This window comes from Petaurus breviceps, unplaced genomic scaffold (genome assembly GCF_028583685.1).
Source record: "Petaurus breviceps papuanus isolate PSGF00001 unplaced genomic scaffold, PetGlider_PUasm1.0 91023, whole genome shotgun sequence".
NCBI lineage: Eukaryota > Metazoa > Chordata > Mammalia > Diprotodontia > Petauridae > Petaurus > Petaurus breviceps.
In genome coordinates this window covers 4,877,852-4,894,895 of record NW_027187398.1, presented here as the reverse complement: position 1 = coordinate 4,894,895, position 17,044 = coordinate 4,877,852, and the positions used below count along the sequence as shown (strand labels likewise).

The 17,044-nt window shown below is 39.1% G+C and overlaps 1 protein-coding gene across 4 annotated transcripts in view; it reads left to right on the top strand.

Moving 5' to 3' along the window:
• The window catches only part of ACACA (acetyl-CoA carboxylase alpha), a 253,387-nt gene that overhangs the window by 184,493 nt on the left and 51,850 nt on the right, over positions 1–17,044 (top strand). For all 4 annotated transcript variants that reach the window (XM_069078145.1, XM_069078144.1, XM_069078143.1 and 1 more), the window contains 4 exons: positions 4,398–4,667; positions 5,319–5,416; positions 6,897–7,017; positions 9,469–9,579. In XM_069078145.1, the coding sequence (XP_068934246.1) occupies positions 4,398–4,667; positions 5,319–5,416; positions 6,897–7,017; positions 9,469–9,579 (600 nt within the window). The remainder of the gene's footprint in view (positions 1–4,397; positions 4,668–5,318; positions 5,417–6,896; positions 7,018–9,468; positions 9,580–17,044) is intronic.

Here is a 17,044-nt window from a genome sequence, read left to right as displayed (position 1 = left end):
TTAACCCATGAGCACTGGTGAGGTGACTAGTAGAGAGAGAAGGCCTAGGACAAAGCCTTGGGTACAAACATTGTTGGGGAGGTGATGTTAATCAGCTTTGATTAAGACCTCTAGTAAGAGAGAACCTACTACCTCCTAAAGCAGCCCATTTTACTTCAAAAAGAAATCTTTATTATATTTTATTTCCAAATCACATTTATTAAGTAGCCTCTCTATAGCACTTTAACGTTTACAAAGTTCTTTAAATATGAGGTTTCGAGCCTGAGGGACTGGAAGGATGGTGTTTCCCTTTAAAAAGAAGAAAAGTATCCAAAAAAGCTAACCAAGATATCAAAAAATTTGCCTGACGTTATATGAAATGTTCAACATGCATCACCTCTTGCCCAAATCTGCAAACAAGCAGGGTGGTGTCTTTTTTCTTTTTCAATAATCTTTGTTGGTTTCTTTTTTTTTTACATCTCCAAACATTTCTTCGGTATCTCTCCCCCTCTTTCCTTTCAGAGAGCAATCTAGTATAATAATAATTTAAAGAAAAAGAAATAAAACTCCAGTAAAACTAGATAAATACATTGAAAAAGTCTGAAAATAATGTGCATTGTACAACATCTGTGGACCTCTCATCTCTGCAAAGGAGGGAGTTAGGAATATCTTCCTTTGGCTCTTCTTTAGGTCTGTGCTCATTCTTTACATTTTTATAGCACCCACTTTTTTTTGTGGATTTTCCCCCCATTTATATTGTTGTAATTGTGTATATTGTTTACTTGGCTCTGCTCATTCACTGTATAAATTCATGGAGACCTTTCATTCCATAGTCGGTGGACATCTACTATGTTTTCAATTTTTTGCTATGAAAAAAATCACAAAAAATGCTGCTATGTAAGCAAAGGCTTCTATTTTATCTTTTGTAATTGATCCCTTCCTTTGGGAAGATATTTAAAACTTGAATACTGAAGAAGTTTGGAATATCTGCTGTGAAAAGTAGCCTAGAGTTAATTGGAAAAGAGTCAAAAGATTTGTGGGCATGTAGGTGGTACAGTGGAGAGAGTGCCAGAACACTCCTCTTCTATGAGTTCAGCTCTAGCTTCCGTTACTAGCTCTGTGACCCTAGTCAGGTCACTTAACCCAGTTTTCCTCAGTTGAACTGGAGAAGGAAATGGTAAAATATTCCCGTTTCTTTGCCAAGAAAACCCCAAGTGGGGTCATGAAGAGTTGGATGTAACTGAAACGACTGAACAGCAACAAAATGACTATTGAGCAGCAGTAAGGGCCCAGTTTATATTAGATTGAATAGAAAAGAGGGAAAGGTAGAGGCGTGTTCAGCGCTGTAGGAATACAGATTCTACCACAAACACCCTAGGAAAACTCTAAAAGTTTGCGAGAAAAAAAAACAACCCAATGATACAGAAAGCCAAAGAGGACTGACTGTAATGACTACTCCATCTACTCCAGAAAAGTGCTAGAAACTTGAAGAGGCTCGGAGAGTGGAGACAAGCCAGGTTAGATAAGAAATGGGGCCAGACCAGAACCAGGCAGTCTGAATTTGAATCACAGCGGGAGATAGGCCATACCAGTGCCAAAGCAACCTCTGCTCAAGCCACAGCAGGAGAAAACACCAGGAGAGCAAAGCACCTGGGATCCTGCAGAAGGCCTGCTACCAGAGGAATCAGTAGCATATTCTTAGGGCCTTTCAGGGTTTTAGCAAGAGACTAAAACAGTTCTGTGTTTAGGAGAAAAGAACAATGCCAGAACTTAGGTAGAGCCACCAAGAAACCCAAAAATTCCTACTGAGGGGGAATGTCTGATATTAACCACAATATCCAGCACCAAGCAGGGCCTGCCCACATCATCCAAGAATATAGGAGGGAGGGACGGCTAGGTGGTGCAGTGAATAGAGCACCAGCCCTGGAGTCAGGAGGACCTGGGTTCAAATCCAGCCTCAGACACTTAACACAAAAACTAGCCGTGTGACCTTGGCCAAGTCACTTAACCCCCAATTGCCCTCCAAAAAGCAAAGAATATAGGAGGAAGCAGAATCTGACTCAGGCACAGAGTCTCTATCTAGAAACTGAGGCTAGAAAAGGGAAAACTACCAAACCAATGAAGAAATACTGTGGATTGAAGAGAAGCTCAAAAGTTAACCCCAGGAAAATAATAAATCCACAATAAGTCCAGGTAGATCATCAGGGAAAAAATTATTTGACTCTATGGACTACAGAGAAACATTAAGGAAATGTGTTAAAAGCTACACGGTATGATGGTAGGTAAAATGATGAGGAAAAGAATGGGAAGAAGAATCAGTAGATAACCATAGTGAGAAACTTTTCACGTAAATTCAAGTCACTTATGGAAAATTGGAATGGGCCAAACAGAAAACAGTTACTCCTGGTAGTAATAAGTAGTATTAAGTAATAAGAAGTAATAAAATAAAAAGATTAGGGGAGTAAAAGAAAATATAAGCTCTACATAATTGAAAATAACTGACCTGAAAAATAGATCATGGAGATAATAATCTTAGAATCACCAGATTATCTGGACATTATGACTAAATAAAAAAAGCTGGATTTCATAATTTAAGAAATCATAATGGGGAAAAGATAAATTCTGCTTTGGACACAATAAGTTTGAGATGTCTTCTGGTCATCAAATTCCAATTATCTTAACGGACAGACAGTTCGTGAATCAGGACTGGCATTCAGAAGAGTCTCAGGCTGATGTAATCAAGTGAAAGTGTAGAGGGGAACTGACAAGAACAAGCATTTATACTATACTATTTATAGATATAGATTATATAGTATTATAACTATACAGTGCCAGGCACACTGCTCAATGCTTTTAAAAGATTTTCTCATTTGTTCCTCAACAACCTTGGAGTTGTTGGCGTTATTATTATCATCCCCATTTGACAGTTGGGGAAACTGAGGCAGTCAGTGCTAAAGTGCCTTGCTCATGGTCACAAAGCCAGTAAATGTCTGAGACTAGGTTTGAATTCAGGTCTTCCTGACTTCATTTCCAATACTCTGTGCCATTTAGCACCTAGATGTCAGCACAGTACTCCAGGGTTAGGGTTTGCTTCCTCTTCTGGCTTCAGTGAAATGGGGATTGACTATAGAAGAACTCTTTTTTTAATCTCTGGAATGCTGACTAATCTACTACATAACCAAGAATTTAGAGAACATTTATTACTAAATGGTAGGGATACACAGATATAATGGACCAATCTCCTGTCCAGTGTTTAAACAATAAATCCCATGAATTCTTTTCACTAACAAGTCAGGATTCTTCTCTGCCTTTTCAGATTAAAAAAAACAAAAACTCTCATAACTTAATTTTAAAAAAATTTCAGTTCCAAATTCTCTCCCTCCTTCGATCCCCTTCCACAACCATTGAGAAGGCAAGAAATACAATACCCATTTTATATATGAAATTCAGATCTTTTTTCTTTGTTTTTAGAGTCCTTCCTTTTTTCTTTTTTACAAAAAGGACACAATTATTTGTGATGAGATGGAAGGTATTGAGTTATTATTCCTTGAGCCCCTTAACTTCTGGGAAAGTAAATGAAATCTAGGATGGAGACTAGACTGTATTTTGATCACAGTTGATGGTTATTTGTTTATCTAAAAAGACAAACATGTATTTTGCAGATCATGACAGTACTTCCTGGAAGTGAGATCCTGAGCCCTTTGTTATTCTTATTAGTAACAACCCCTAGAGGACCTTGGGTCAAATTGCTTGTGAGCACTTTGACAACCATACTCAGCTTGTGTGCCTTCTCTTACTAACCCATTGTCATGTCATTACCAGCTACTTACTTCTCTAATCTAGACCTGTCAAACATTGGGTGACTGACTAAAATGTAATTGGGAAATGTTGAACAAAATAAATAAAAATGCAATAGTACCTAGTTAATGTTAATATGTGGTTTTCTAAGTCAGTATGAACCTGCAGGGGGTGGCCTCTTTTCTATTTGACTCTGACATCCCTGCTGTAGTTTATCATCTCTTCTTTTGTCTTCTTTCTTGTGCTTCTTGACTGTTTCCATCTCCTGCAGCTGGAGTCCTTCTCTCTTCCTTTTCCTCAGTTCCTTTTTCTTCTTAGCTCCTCATGTCCCTCTGGTTTGAGTCTTTTATTTCCTTATCCTTTGATTTAAGTCCATCTCCTCCTTCAACTTTTCCTTTATTTCTCCCAGATTCCATTTCTTCATATTCAGTCTTTGTCCCCTCCCTCCCTCCCTCCCTTCCTTCCTTCCTCCAAAGTGATCTTCTTTTTCATTTTCTGCCTTTGCTTTCTACTTCCCCACACCCTTTTGCAATAGAATTTTTAGCATATCAGAGTTAAGACACAAAAGAAACAAAATATGTTTATTCTTTTATTTGTGTGTTTATTTTATACCTTTGCAGATTGGCATGGTAGCTTGGAAAATGACGCTCAAGAGTCCTGAGTACCCAGAAGGACGAGATATCATTGTTATTGGAAATGATATCACCTATCGAATTGGGTCCTTTGGGCCTCAAGAAGATATGCTATTTCTGAGGGCTTCTGAGCTTGCCAGGGCAGAAGGTATCCCTCGCATTTACGTGGCAGCCAACAGTGGAGCTAGAATTGGATTGGCAGAGGAAATACGCCATATGTTCCATGTGGCCTGGGTGGATCCTGATGATCCTTACAAGGTAAGAAGACTAAAATTAAGGACCAAGGAAGCACAATATGGTAGCAGATGATTTCTGTATAGAATAAGACAGGTCATCTATTATGATTTGGAAATTTGAAATTATATCAGTTGGAAACCACAAGTTGAGAAAGGGCCTCTGGTTGAAGCAAAGGTTAGGAATTTGGGATTAACTACTAGCAATGTATAGCACTGATTTCTTTGAATCTGAGGATTTTTCTTCATGGTTCTTCAGTTATCTGTTTCCCCTCTACACAGTTGAATTCTCCTGACACTATTTAGATTTGAGAAATTAAGGTGTAATAACATAAAAGAGTCTCTGTAGTGATATCTCTAAAAAGAACTGTCATTAAAGGCCAAAGAGTGATGTATCCTCTGAACCTGATGGAAATGAAATGAATGAATTGTGTTTGAAGTTCAGGCTGAAAGCTGTCTTTTTTCACAGGTAGATGGTCAGTGACTAGAGAAATAGTCACTTAGATCTTTCAAAGCAGAACTGACCATGCTAGTATTATATTAGACAGTGCCTTTTAGGAAGGGATGTGGCAATTTATAGGTGGCTTTGGAACAGGCTGCATAATACATGTTTTGCTGCATCTGCCAACTCTATGATATCAGGAAATAACGAGTTAAAACCATTTGTGCTTCACAGGGATACAAGTATTTATATCTGACTCCTCAAGATTATAAGCGGGTCAGCGCCCTCAACTCTGTTCACTGTGAGCATGTGGAGGATGAAGGGGAATCCAGGTAGGTGCATAGAGAATGGGGGATGTGTTTTTCTGTTTTTCTGGTGAATGTAGTAGTAAGTAATGTCAGCATTGTTGCTCACGTAGAATCATTGCAAAAATTGTTATAAAGTCCTGGATCAGGAATGAGTCAGGTCATAAATCAGTAAATGTGAAATGTTGACTTCTCTGAATATGTTGTAGTAAGGCTAAAATGCAGCATAGCAGAATAATATAATCAAAGACATGATATGTGGGAGGAGTTCTGAGTTGGGAAGGATTTTCCCTACCAGTAATGCTCAGTGAACACATGAGTGTTTGTCAATGTGTGGTATGTCTTGTGAAAGCATGAGCACATCTTTTCCAGAATTGGGACTGTTCAGTATCCAGAAAGTACCCTCTGGTTTCATTCCTTGAGTGAAAAAACCTTAATGGAAATGAATATTGTGCCCAAAGGGAGACCCTAAATACCAGCAGAGTCCAAATTGAGGAGGGATTGGAGGAGGATAAAAGCACAGAATGAACAGGAGTCTGGGAAGTAGGTACAAAGCCCCAGGACTGATATCTAGGACGCAGAAAAAAAGAATTGATAGAGAAGATAGAAATAAAGAAGGAAACGGAGATATAAAAAGGAAACAGTAAAAGCCTCTAGGGTATATTTATTTATTGTTTCAATTTGCAAAAATATACCCAGTGCCAAGGCACATGTAGAAAAACAAATAATATATGCTCACCTCTGCTTTTCAACTTTGTAGTTTTCCTTCCTGTTATTAGCACCATTCACCATCTCCTATTTCCCTTTGTCAGCTAGTGCTCCCAATCCCCTGTCACGAAGACTAATGAGTATCTAGAGTGCTTTCTGGGCTACTTGGGCAACATCTCATCTCTACATTCACTTCACCTGCTCCTTCAAAAAAACCATGGCTGGGGGTGGGGGCGGCTAGGTGGCATAGTGAATAGACCACTGGTCCTGGAGTCAGGAGGACCTGAGTTCAAATCTGGTCTCAGATACTTAGCACTTACAAGCTGTGTGACCTTGGGCAAGACACTTAACCCCAATTGCCCTGCCTTTCCCCTCCAAAAAGCAAAAAAAAATTAAAAAACCACGGCCAGAAAGTGGTCACTATGATCCTTCTTCCCTTTAGTTTTTGACTTAGAAAAGGAGATGTTATAGAGTCTTGGGCTCCTCCCTCCTACTGTTTCACTATATTGGTTCTCATCATTAGAAGACCTACTTAAAATCTCCATTGTTTAATGATGACTGCACATCGTACCAAGGAGTACCCTGCTCCTGTTCTGAAGAAATTTGCCTTTTAGCAAGGAAACATAAGGGCATACTTCATTATGAAGCAAGGCAAAAGGAAAAGGGGCATGCATGAAATAAATAATGGAAAGGAAGCTGGGTGCTAAATTTAAAAATTGACAATTTTTTTTTGCAAATTTTTAATAATGATTATTTTATTTCTTTGGTATTCATAACTTGGCTTGGTTGTATCTACTAGGTATAAGATAACGGATATTATTGGGAAAGAAGAAGGACTTGGTGCTGAGAACCTCAGGGGTTCTGGGATGATTGCTGGAGAATCCTCATTGGCATATGATGAGATCATCACCATCAGCCTGGTAAATCTCTTAGTAGTCAGCATAATTTTTTTTTTGAAAAGTGTCTTTAAATTCATCTCCCTACTGTTATAACCAGGGTGGGACAGTGATTTGGAGAGGCTTTTTTAAGCTCTACAGGGATAATCTATCCCAGAAAGTTCAGTTTGGGTCTGAATTAAATTATCTTAAAATGCAATTTAGGGTGAATTCAAGTTTTAGGCCTTGTACAGTTTAACTGTTGTCACATAATTGTCACAGCTGTTAATTGTTTATCTACAGCTTACTTTTAGTTTAGTCATGGTAATACAAATCAAGGCTAACAGGAATAGTTGAAATCACCAGGTAAACCAAGTACCTCCATTAGTTTCAACCTTCACATGCTCCACTGGCTATTTTACTAGAGCTAAACAAGTAGCAGCATGAATTAGTTGGAGTTTCATTTCTTCTCATTCCTCTGATTTAGTTTGTTTGTTTGTTTTGCTTTTTTGGAGGGTGATTGGGGTTAAGTGACTTGCCCAAGGTCACACAGCTAGTTTTTGTGTTAAGTGTCTGAGGCCGGATTTGAACTCAGGTCCTCCTGACTCCAGGGCCGGTGCTCTATTCACTGCGCCACCTAGCTGCCTCTATTCCTCTGATTTAGTAAACGTGACAAATAGTTGTGAAATGGGTAAGAGGTAGAAAACATAAGGAAAAAGCAGGGAGTCTGAGTGATCTATAACGTGTTTGATTGAATTCATTCTGACTAATCTGATATTACCTGTGTTTCATTTTGTAGAATTGTAGAAACTCAGAATTGGAAGGGATTCTAGAGGTCACCTAATCTCATTCTTACTAAGCAGAGAATTCCCCTCTCAGTACTATAGCTAAGAAGTAATCTGGCTTCTGTTAAAAGACCTCCAGGAGAATAGAGCAGTTCATTTCATTTTTGAATAGCTTTAATTGTTAGCAGGTTTTTATTTTTATCGAGTCAAAATCATCCTTTCTGCAACTTCCAACCATTGCTCTTGGTTTGGATTTGGAGGACCAAGAGAAACAAATCAGATCATTGTTCCACAAGACAATCCTTCACACACTTGAATTGCTGTCATATCTCCCTCTCTTGGTTCTGTTTTCCATGCTGAACACCTCCAGTTTCTTCTGCTAGTCCTGGCATGGTTTCAAGTCTTCTCACTATCTTTGTTGTATTTTATTGGATGGATTCCAACTTAGCAATCTCCTTCTGAAAATGTGACAGCAGAATTGAACATAGTATTATAAATATTAGCTGACCAAGGCAGAATATAGAAGTATAATAACTTCTTTCATTCTGGACATTATGTTTGTACTAATATCTAAGATCACATTAACTTTTTCAGCTACCATGATCCCCTCTGCACTACAACAAAACCCACAGTTCTTTATCATGAACTATTTTTTAGCAGTGTTTTCCCCTATAGTGTACTAATGTAGGTGATTTTTTGGAACCTAAGCATGGTACTTTACATTTATCTCTATTAAATTTCACTTAATTGGATTTGGTTAATTTTTCTAGCCAATAAAAGTCTTTTGGGATTCCAATTCTATCAGTTAACATGTTAGCTACCCATCCAAGCTTTGTGTCATCTGCAAATTTGATCTTTGTGAAAGTTTTTGTTTGAAATGTTGAATAGAGCAGGACCCAGGACAGTACCCTATGATAGTCCTTTAATATCCTTTTCTAGGTTGACATCATTCCATCATCAATCACTTCTCTTTACATTCCGGTCATTCAGCCAATTTTCAGTCAACCTAACTTCCCTCATTTAGGACATATTTCTCTTTTGTCTTCAAGGATATCATGTGATGCTTTGGCAAATACCTCCCTTCTTGTCCTGTTTTACAGACATCTGACAGTTACTTCAGTAATGTAAAATTAAATTAAAGTAAAATAAAAAAATTACTACATTGCTCTCAGTAATGCCTTCAAGTTCTTCCAGGTCCCTGAGATGGTATTTGTCTAAGCCAGAAACTTGAACTCATCAAAAGCAACTAGCTGTTCTCTTGCCATGTCTTCACTTTATCTTGATTTCAGTGCCTTGTTAATCATTTTTATTCTGTATTTTTCAGTCTGAAAATCATTTTCCTTAGGTTAGAGCCTTTTAAAATTTGAGAAGAGTAAAATAAGACTTGAGGAACATTGTCTTACTTTGCATTATCCATTTTTATTATCCTGTCTCTCCATTTCTTATCTTTCTTTGTCCCTCAGGATGACCCAGAAAAGCCCTTTTTTGTTGTCTTGAGTTTGTGGAAAGTCATAGTTTGTTTAGGGTTTTAGTATTCTTAATGTGTTCCTTTTTTACTTGACCTGAGAAATTAGCCCTTGTAAGTAGGAAAGAAAAAAAGAAATGCCCCATGACTGGTAATGTCTGATATGTAAATGTCGGTGTACTCTTAAATTCACTTATAGATAACAGATGTCTAATGTATGTATTGTTTTTTTTTCTCTCTCTTAAGGTAACTTGCCGGGCCATTGGAATTGGAGCTTATGTAGTCCGATTGGGGCAGAGAACCATCCAAGTTGAGAACTCACATTTGATTCTGACAGGAGCTGCAGCCCTCAACAAAGTAGGTTCATTAGGTTTCTGGGGGAGTTTTAATGAAACTTTTTGGTATTGGGTATACATTCTGAATTCAGTGGTGTGTGTGTGAAAGTAATTCAAACTTTTCTCTTTTCTTTCTTATCCCTGTTGGTTCTTCTGTCTTTCTGGAGAAGCCAAAAATTGAATGCTTCTTTGGAGTGGAAGAGGGGCTTCTGTCCCCCAATTCTCTGGTCAATATGTGGTTTTATTAATGAAAATTGATATGTCCTCATGGGTGTTTTGAGCTTCCAGGACAAAGAGGGCTATGTTTATTGCTCTGAGAATACAGGAGATACCAGGATGTTTTAAAACTTTTATGCTGCTGAGCCAAATTACTGATTCCTGCATGTCCTATTCTTGTCCCTTCTGCCAAAAAAAAAAAAAAGTTGCTGTCTTCATTCTTCTCTTTCCCTGCTGCATTTATTCCTTGAGTTTCTTTCTTTTCATTGCCTTTCTTCTCAGCTTCACTGATTCAGTTTTTTGTTTAGACAAAGCTAGATAAGTTTGATTTGCTCTTCACCTTTAGATCTTTTGTTCTTTCAAAGGAGTATCAATGTCAGTATCTATCTCCTGACATTTGGGTCTGAGGGCTTGCCAATGTGGCATGGGCTGACCTTTGTATGTTTTAGGTAGAAATAGGAGGACTCACTCAAAAAAAAAAAAAGACACCTGTCTTGTGCATAGCGTGTGCTTACAAAAGTACAGATTTATAGGAAGGCTGTCATGCTGGGTGAAGAGGTGCTGTGGAGAGTGATCCTCTTTTAGCCTCTAGGTACACATGTGTTTTTTTTCACATTGAAAGGAATAGTTAATGAATTTGATTCTTGTAAGGAAATCATGTGAAATAACCGAATACATGCAAAACAACAGTGGTTCTGGTTTTCTCAGTCTAATTTCATAAGTAGACCACAGATATCACATTTGCTCCCACTTTGGGTGTGATAAACTTTTGCAGCCTTTCTCCCAACACAAGTTTAGAAAATTTTGATCTCATGCCCGACACCCTGCAGGGGACTGAGCCTTCTAGAGAAGGCTAGTTGATATTTGGAGATTCTCTACTATGATTTGAGTATCAGGTAAAAGAAATAGGGAAGGGCTTTGGCCATTGATCCCTTTGGGGAAGACGTTAGTGTACATTTGGTTCCATTGTTTTTCACAACAGAATCTGTAAGGTGAGATTTAGGGGAAGCAGCCATGTGCTATGTACTGGCCAGTTTACACAGGGCCCATGCTAAGAAAAGACAGCTACAACTCGCATAACATACCTGACTGACCTTCCCTTTGGGGGAGTAGCCAGGGAACAGAAATTGTACACTGCCACTACTGGATGAGATTACTGGAGGGGGAAAACAGCTGAGAGCCTTAAATTTTTTTAAGTTGCTTTTTTGGTTACTTCTTTATGATGAGAAAATGATGAATGTCAAAGAGAATTGTAGGTACCCTCTTCCACTGAGATAGCGTTCAAAGTGAATCCCTTGTTTGCTTGCTGCCCTTTGCATACATGGGTAGAAAGCTAATTTCCAAAATGCATCCTTTTTACATTGGATTTTATTTTTCCCCTGGATAATGGGCTGTGTGTGTGGAGAATCTTATAGAAATCAAAGGTATTTATTTGTCTGGAAATTTGCTAGTTGAATTTCATTCCTGCTGTAAAGCATTTTGTGCTATGTCTTAAATCTATTGGCTGAACTGTTACTGATCACGTTCATTATATTCACCTCCTCTCTAGCCCACAGTGTTAAAGGAAAAGTCTAGTCGCAGGGGAAAAAGACACTAGGGCTACAGCTGGCCCTTCCCCAAAGATTGCTCATGTCTTATCCTGAAGAACATGAACTTGCTTGTTGAAGACTGGAGGGCTCAATTCTGTAGCTTCTCTCATCCTGTTTTGAAGGTTTTGCCCTCTGTGTTCATTGTGTCTCAGCCAGATTCATGAAGACCGTCCTTACATGCAGTCCTTTTGCCCACCTGGTACGAAGAGAAAACTGTTTCACAACTACATTTTCACCTTCACTCCCTCTTCCCCAATGTCTTCTACTCTCTCTGTGCTATGTCCCTGGTCCTTTTCTGTTTTTGTGTGTGCGCACGCACGCGTGTGTGTGTGTGTGGGTGTGTGTGGTGTAGTGCAGTGTAGTGTAGTGTATTCAGGGATGCACATGGCTTCTTCTCTGTTTATCTGCATGCCTATCTCTGTGTGTTTCTGTTTCTTTCTATCCCCCCTAGTTTTTGATGTCAAGATGTCTCAGGTTCCTCAGTGTCTGTGTATCTTTCTTTGTGTGTCAGTGTTTCTCTGTGTCTCTGATTTACAATGGAGCCTCCTTTATTTTAAGTCATATCACTTCTGCCCATGACAGGGGTGTCAATGTGTATGTAGATATAAGGGCCATGTGCAGACTTTTAGACCATATGTGTTTGACCCCCACCTTTTCAAGTCTTAATCTTTTACATTAAATATTGGGGTGAGGGCTTGGAAGACGGGGTACACAGAGGTTGTTTAAAAAAAAAAAACGTGTACCCGTGTGCCTGCCGATCCCGTTGACCCCCTTGAAAATGGAAATAATGATAATGCGCGTCTCCTGACTGCATCAAAGTATCAGCACATCAAAAGCCAGGAGGCATGAAATGCAAATGATAAAGTGAAAGCAGATGGATTGTGCATGATCGCCTGATGCCCAATGAATTTTAAAAGGTGCTGGTTTGCAGGGGGGTAGGAGGTGGGGGGGACTGAAATAAACACGTTATCCCTGCAATTTTTTTTGTTCCTGACGCTCACTCCTGACAATATTTTTTCACACTTGAGTGAGCACCCACTTCATCTCTCTCTCTCTCTCTCTCTCTCTCTCTCTCTCTCTCTCTCTCTCTCTCTCTCTCTCCCTCTCTCCTCTCCCAATCTCCCTCCTCCTCCCCCCACCATACACGTCTCAGGTCATGTCGCTGCAGCTCCGGTGGAAATAATAAGATATAAACCACGAGGTTGTTATTTGCATAGAAATAGCATGGAGCCCCGGGCAGCATGGGAGAAGGACACAGAGATCATTTGTCTAAAATTTTAATGAAAACTTTTGCTGAGGCAGAGATTTTTTTTTAACTTTCTCCCCACCCCCCTACCCCTCTTTTTCCTTGTCACTTGCTTAACATGGTGCGATTTGAAGTGAAAGAGTTGACACACTGCATATTATACTGGTGGAATGCAGTAACATGTAAATTTCAATTTGTTCCCTTTTTAATAGAAGTGGAGCTGGAGAGACTTGCATTCCCAATTTAATGCATTGCATACATGCTTCAAGCCTTTATAGCTACACTCCATCTCAGTGCACACCTGATGTTCCTAGTCCTTAGCTGACCTGTTTTTAATTAGTTTGGATCTTTGTGCCTTTGCTTCTAAAGACATTTTACTTTGAAAAAGACTTCTTTTTGTAGCACAGTAGTAACTTGCATAAAAAAATGTAAATGCTCATTTTATTTCCTATTATTACTTTGAGTAATTTAGTCCTTTTTTCACATGGTATTACTCTTTGCTATTTCATCTTTTGTTCTAAGAGCTGAGTGTTTTCTGAGTGAATATTTTTATTCCCTTTGGTTTCTGGTCTCTATATTTGCGTACTCTTTTCTTTTTTGTCTATGCCTTTGTATTTTTTGCTTCCTGAAATGACTTGCGAAATCTGCAAAATGTTTCTAAGCGAGGTAGGAAGATCTATATTCTATGAGTATTGAAGGTAGCAAAGTTAATACTTGATCTAATGGCAGAGGGACTCTTGAGTATCTAGATGGCCTTGTATTTGACTAAAATCTTGATTGACCATTGTTTGTTATTGTTCAGTTGTTTTCAGTCATGTCTGACTATGACCCCTTTTGGGAAAGATACTGGAGTGATTTACTGTTTCTTTCTCCAGCTCATTTGACAGATGAGGAAACTGAGGCAAACAGGATTAAGTGACTTTCTCAGTGTCACACAGCTAGTAAATGTCTGATGGATGGCAGATTTGAACTCAGGAAGATGAGTTTTGATGATTCCAGGCCTGGTGTTCTATCCACTGCTCCACCTAGTGGCCCAATTGACTATTGACAGGCATGTAAGATCATGTTTCCTACTTTCTAGTGCCTGACATTTTATAGATGAAAAGATTGAGGCCCAGAGGGAAAGTAACCTGATTACTGTAAGTGAAAGGAATTAGAGTTAGAAACAGAATATTTGTCCCATGTATTTGTGCTATGTGAAAACTTACTTGTGCTAAGCTTCTGAGAAGCCTGATACAGAAAAATGGTCTGAATTTCTTCCTTTGTTGCCTTAAATCATCCTAGGAATGTTACAGGTAAGCAGACTTTTTTCTGATAGTCATCAAGGAAAGTAGATCAAAGATGCCCAGTGCCCTAGGAATTTCAGGCTGTGGACAGCAGGCTATTTGGGTGGTAGGTATAGAACCAGGAGAGCTGAAAAATAACCCCTCAGGAAGACCCTCACCTCTGTACTGTAGATCTTGGCATGCTTGAACTTTAAAAAAGGAAAAAAACCTAGATCTACCTTTTTCTCTTAGTGAGTATACTCACAGGCCTGATCCCACTGTTGCCTGGCCCAGAAACTCTAACTCCTTTCTGACCTGGGCTAAGTCACTTCCTTAGGCACCCTGGTGTTGTATCACCATATTGGTGCCAGACTTAGTTCAGACACCTCATCAGCTTTAGCACTACTGTTCCAGAATTCCTAAACCCAAATGCTCTACTATTGTCATCCTGCCAGCAACAGAGGCTACAGGCAAGTGCCACCATGCCTGTGTTAGATCTTTAAGGAGTCTAAATGGTTCCCAAGAGGAATTGCTAAAGACAGGGGCTTGCCAAGCCAAGGGGCTTTGATTTTTGCCTTTTTTTTTTACTCTGTTTTTACTCAGTATAAAATGGTTAGTATTACCAGAGTAATAGCAGTGATAGACTAGGATGTGCTAGCATCTCTTAGGGCAAGACTATCTGCAGAGGAAGAAAGTGGAATCCACACCTTCTAGGTATTAACTTGAGGCATGTAGGTGGATTTGGAAACATGAAGTACTTGTGAGCTGTAGCTTCTTTGTGATAGGTGCCTCAGACGTCCCATTTGTCTTTCAGAAAGAATTTTACCTTCTCAGCTACTTCAGAAAATACCAGTTTTTCCTTCCGTTGAATGAACTAGAACCAAAAGGATTAGATATTGAGTGTGATTGGGCTGTGAGCCCAGCAATATGTTCAGTACTGTAAATCTTGTTTCTAATACTTCAAGCAAGCAAGCTACTTCCTTCTTTGAGCCTCAGTTTCTTCATCTGTATTTTATGTACAGCTGTCTATCACTGTAATTAGAATTGGTTGCAGTTAACAATATGTAAAGTGCTGTAGTTCCATTGTTGGTGGAATGATTGCTAAAGCTATATTGCACTATCCCCATACCTACCTGTGACCTTATGGCACATGGACTTGAAACCAAAGCTAGAAGATCTTTGGGACTGGGTGCGCCATGCCCGTGTGTGCGTGCGTGTGTGTGTGTATGTGTGTGTGTGCGTGTGTGTGGACATTGGTTGTTGACAGATGGTGGTATTGTGAAAAGAAAGAACAAACTGGCTCTAGGCAGTTGTTCTATCTTTATTCATCTGGTATGTATTCATTCTAATAGAAGAGAGTCCCACTGCCCAGTCCTAATGCTTGCTTGCCTTTACAGGTGGTCTTCCACAAACCAGGTAACAATTTAGGGTACATAAGCAGTTCCCAAAATTGAAGATATTGTTACACAGCATTTTGACTGTCAAGCTTTGTGAAGGTTGTCTTTGAACCCTGAGGTCACTTCTGATTGGGATATAGCATTCTCTTTCAAGAATCAAGCAATAAGCTTGTAGATTCTATGATTACTGTTTCTCTGAAGGTTAAAAAAAGAGGAAAAACTCCTATTACAGCCTCAGAAATAAATTTTAAATTGAAATTCTTATTTGTGCACTGCAGGAAGGTTTTCACTTCCCATATAGGTACTATCTCAAGATAATCAACATACTTGACAAAGCCATTAACATGAGAGGTACCATGTTGTGTCATGATAGGGTAGTATATGTGTCAGTCATCTGCTTATAAAAAGGTCCCCAAGGACTTGTTGATACAATAACCCATAATCACTCTAAGGATCAGTCCAGCAATTTGCATTTTTAAAAGTCCCTAACAACCTATTCTGACAATAGACAGTCCCAGCACTCCCATGCCTCCAGATGGGATCTCTCTCTTTTCTAAAAGGGCATTTTAGCCGCCTCTTTGAATGTTCCTTGCTCTGGCTGTAATAGTGAGGTCTTGGAAAGGATTACCTACTTAACTTCCACCTGTGCAAATTAGATGTTGATGGATCCGTTCTTTATTTTTTTTGTTTGCTTTTTCTGTTCTTTTTGTTTGGTGGGACCTCTATCTATGTCTGTAGTGAGTGACAAAATTTCTCTTTACTTTGTGAAATATCCCAGGGAATCTCAGGATTCCACAGAACAGTTTTTTTTTAAAAATCCATGTTCTCTACAGCTTGGAATTTTACATACTAGCAGGTTCACCTGCCCAAGGTTTCTTTTTCTGGCCTTATCACAGACACTCTCACTTGGTTCTTCAGGTAAGGTAGAACTGCCATTCAGAGCAATGTCATGGCAGCTGACTTTGCTGTCTTAGAATACTCTAGGATTTTGTGTAGATGGGTACATTGTGTTGAACATTATTGAGGAGTATCCAAAGCAGATGCTTATCTGTAGATCATGAATAACAAGAGAGCTGGAGTCCTGTAGAGTGTTGTCATAGGTGGAAGACATAGAAATTTACTTAATGTGTTTGGCACCTTAATTAGACAGGAATTTTCAAGTTTTTTGGGCATGTCTCAAGTTTTATGTTTTTTTTTAATTGTAGTATATTAGTCAAGTGGTATTTTTTATTTTAGTTTTTTTTTTTATTTTTTAAAGCAATTGGGGTTAAGTAACTTGCTCAAGGTTACACAGCCAGTTATTTTTGTGTGGGTGCCAAGTATCTGAGGCTGGAACCGATCCCGGGTCTCCTGACGCAGGGGCCGATGCTCTTACGCACTGCACCACCTGGCCACCCCTAAGCAATTGGGGTTAAGTAACTTGCTCAAGGTTACACAGCCAGTTATTTTGTGTGGTTGTTAAGTATCTGAGGCTGGAACCAATCTCAGGTCTCCCGACTCTGGGGCCGGTACTCTTACTCACTGTGCCACCTGGCCACCCCAAGTGGTATTTTTTAAATTTTATACATGCCAAATAGTATACATGGAGCACAGTTTATACCAGTTTATAACCAATGATCCATGTTAAAGACGTTTGAAAAACGATTATTATTGTGCATATTGTTTAGATCATACAGAGAGAGAATTTTGAGCCCTTATGCAAGAACCCTAGTATGGAGGGGATGTTTGGTTCTTACAGGCTTTATATATATATAATTTCTAGGAGGACCTACCA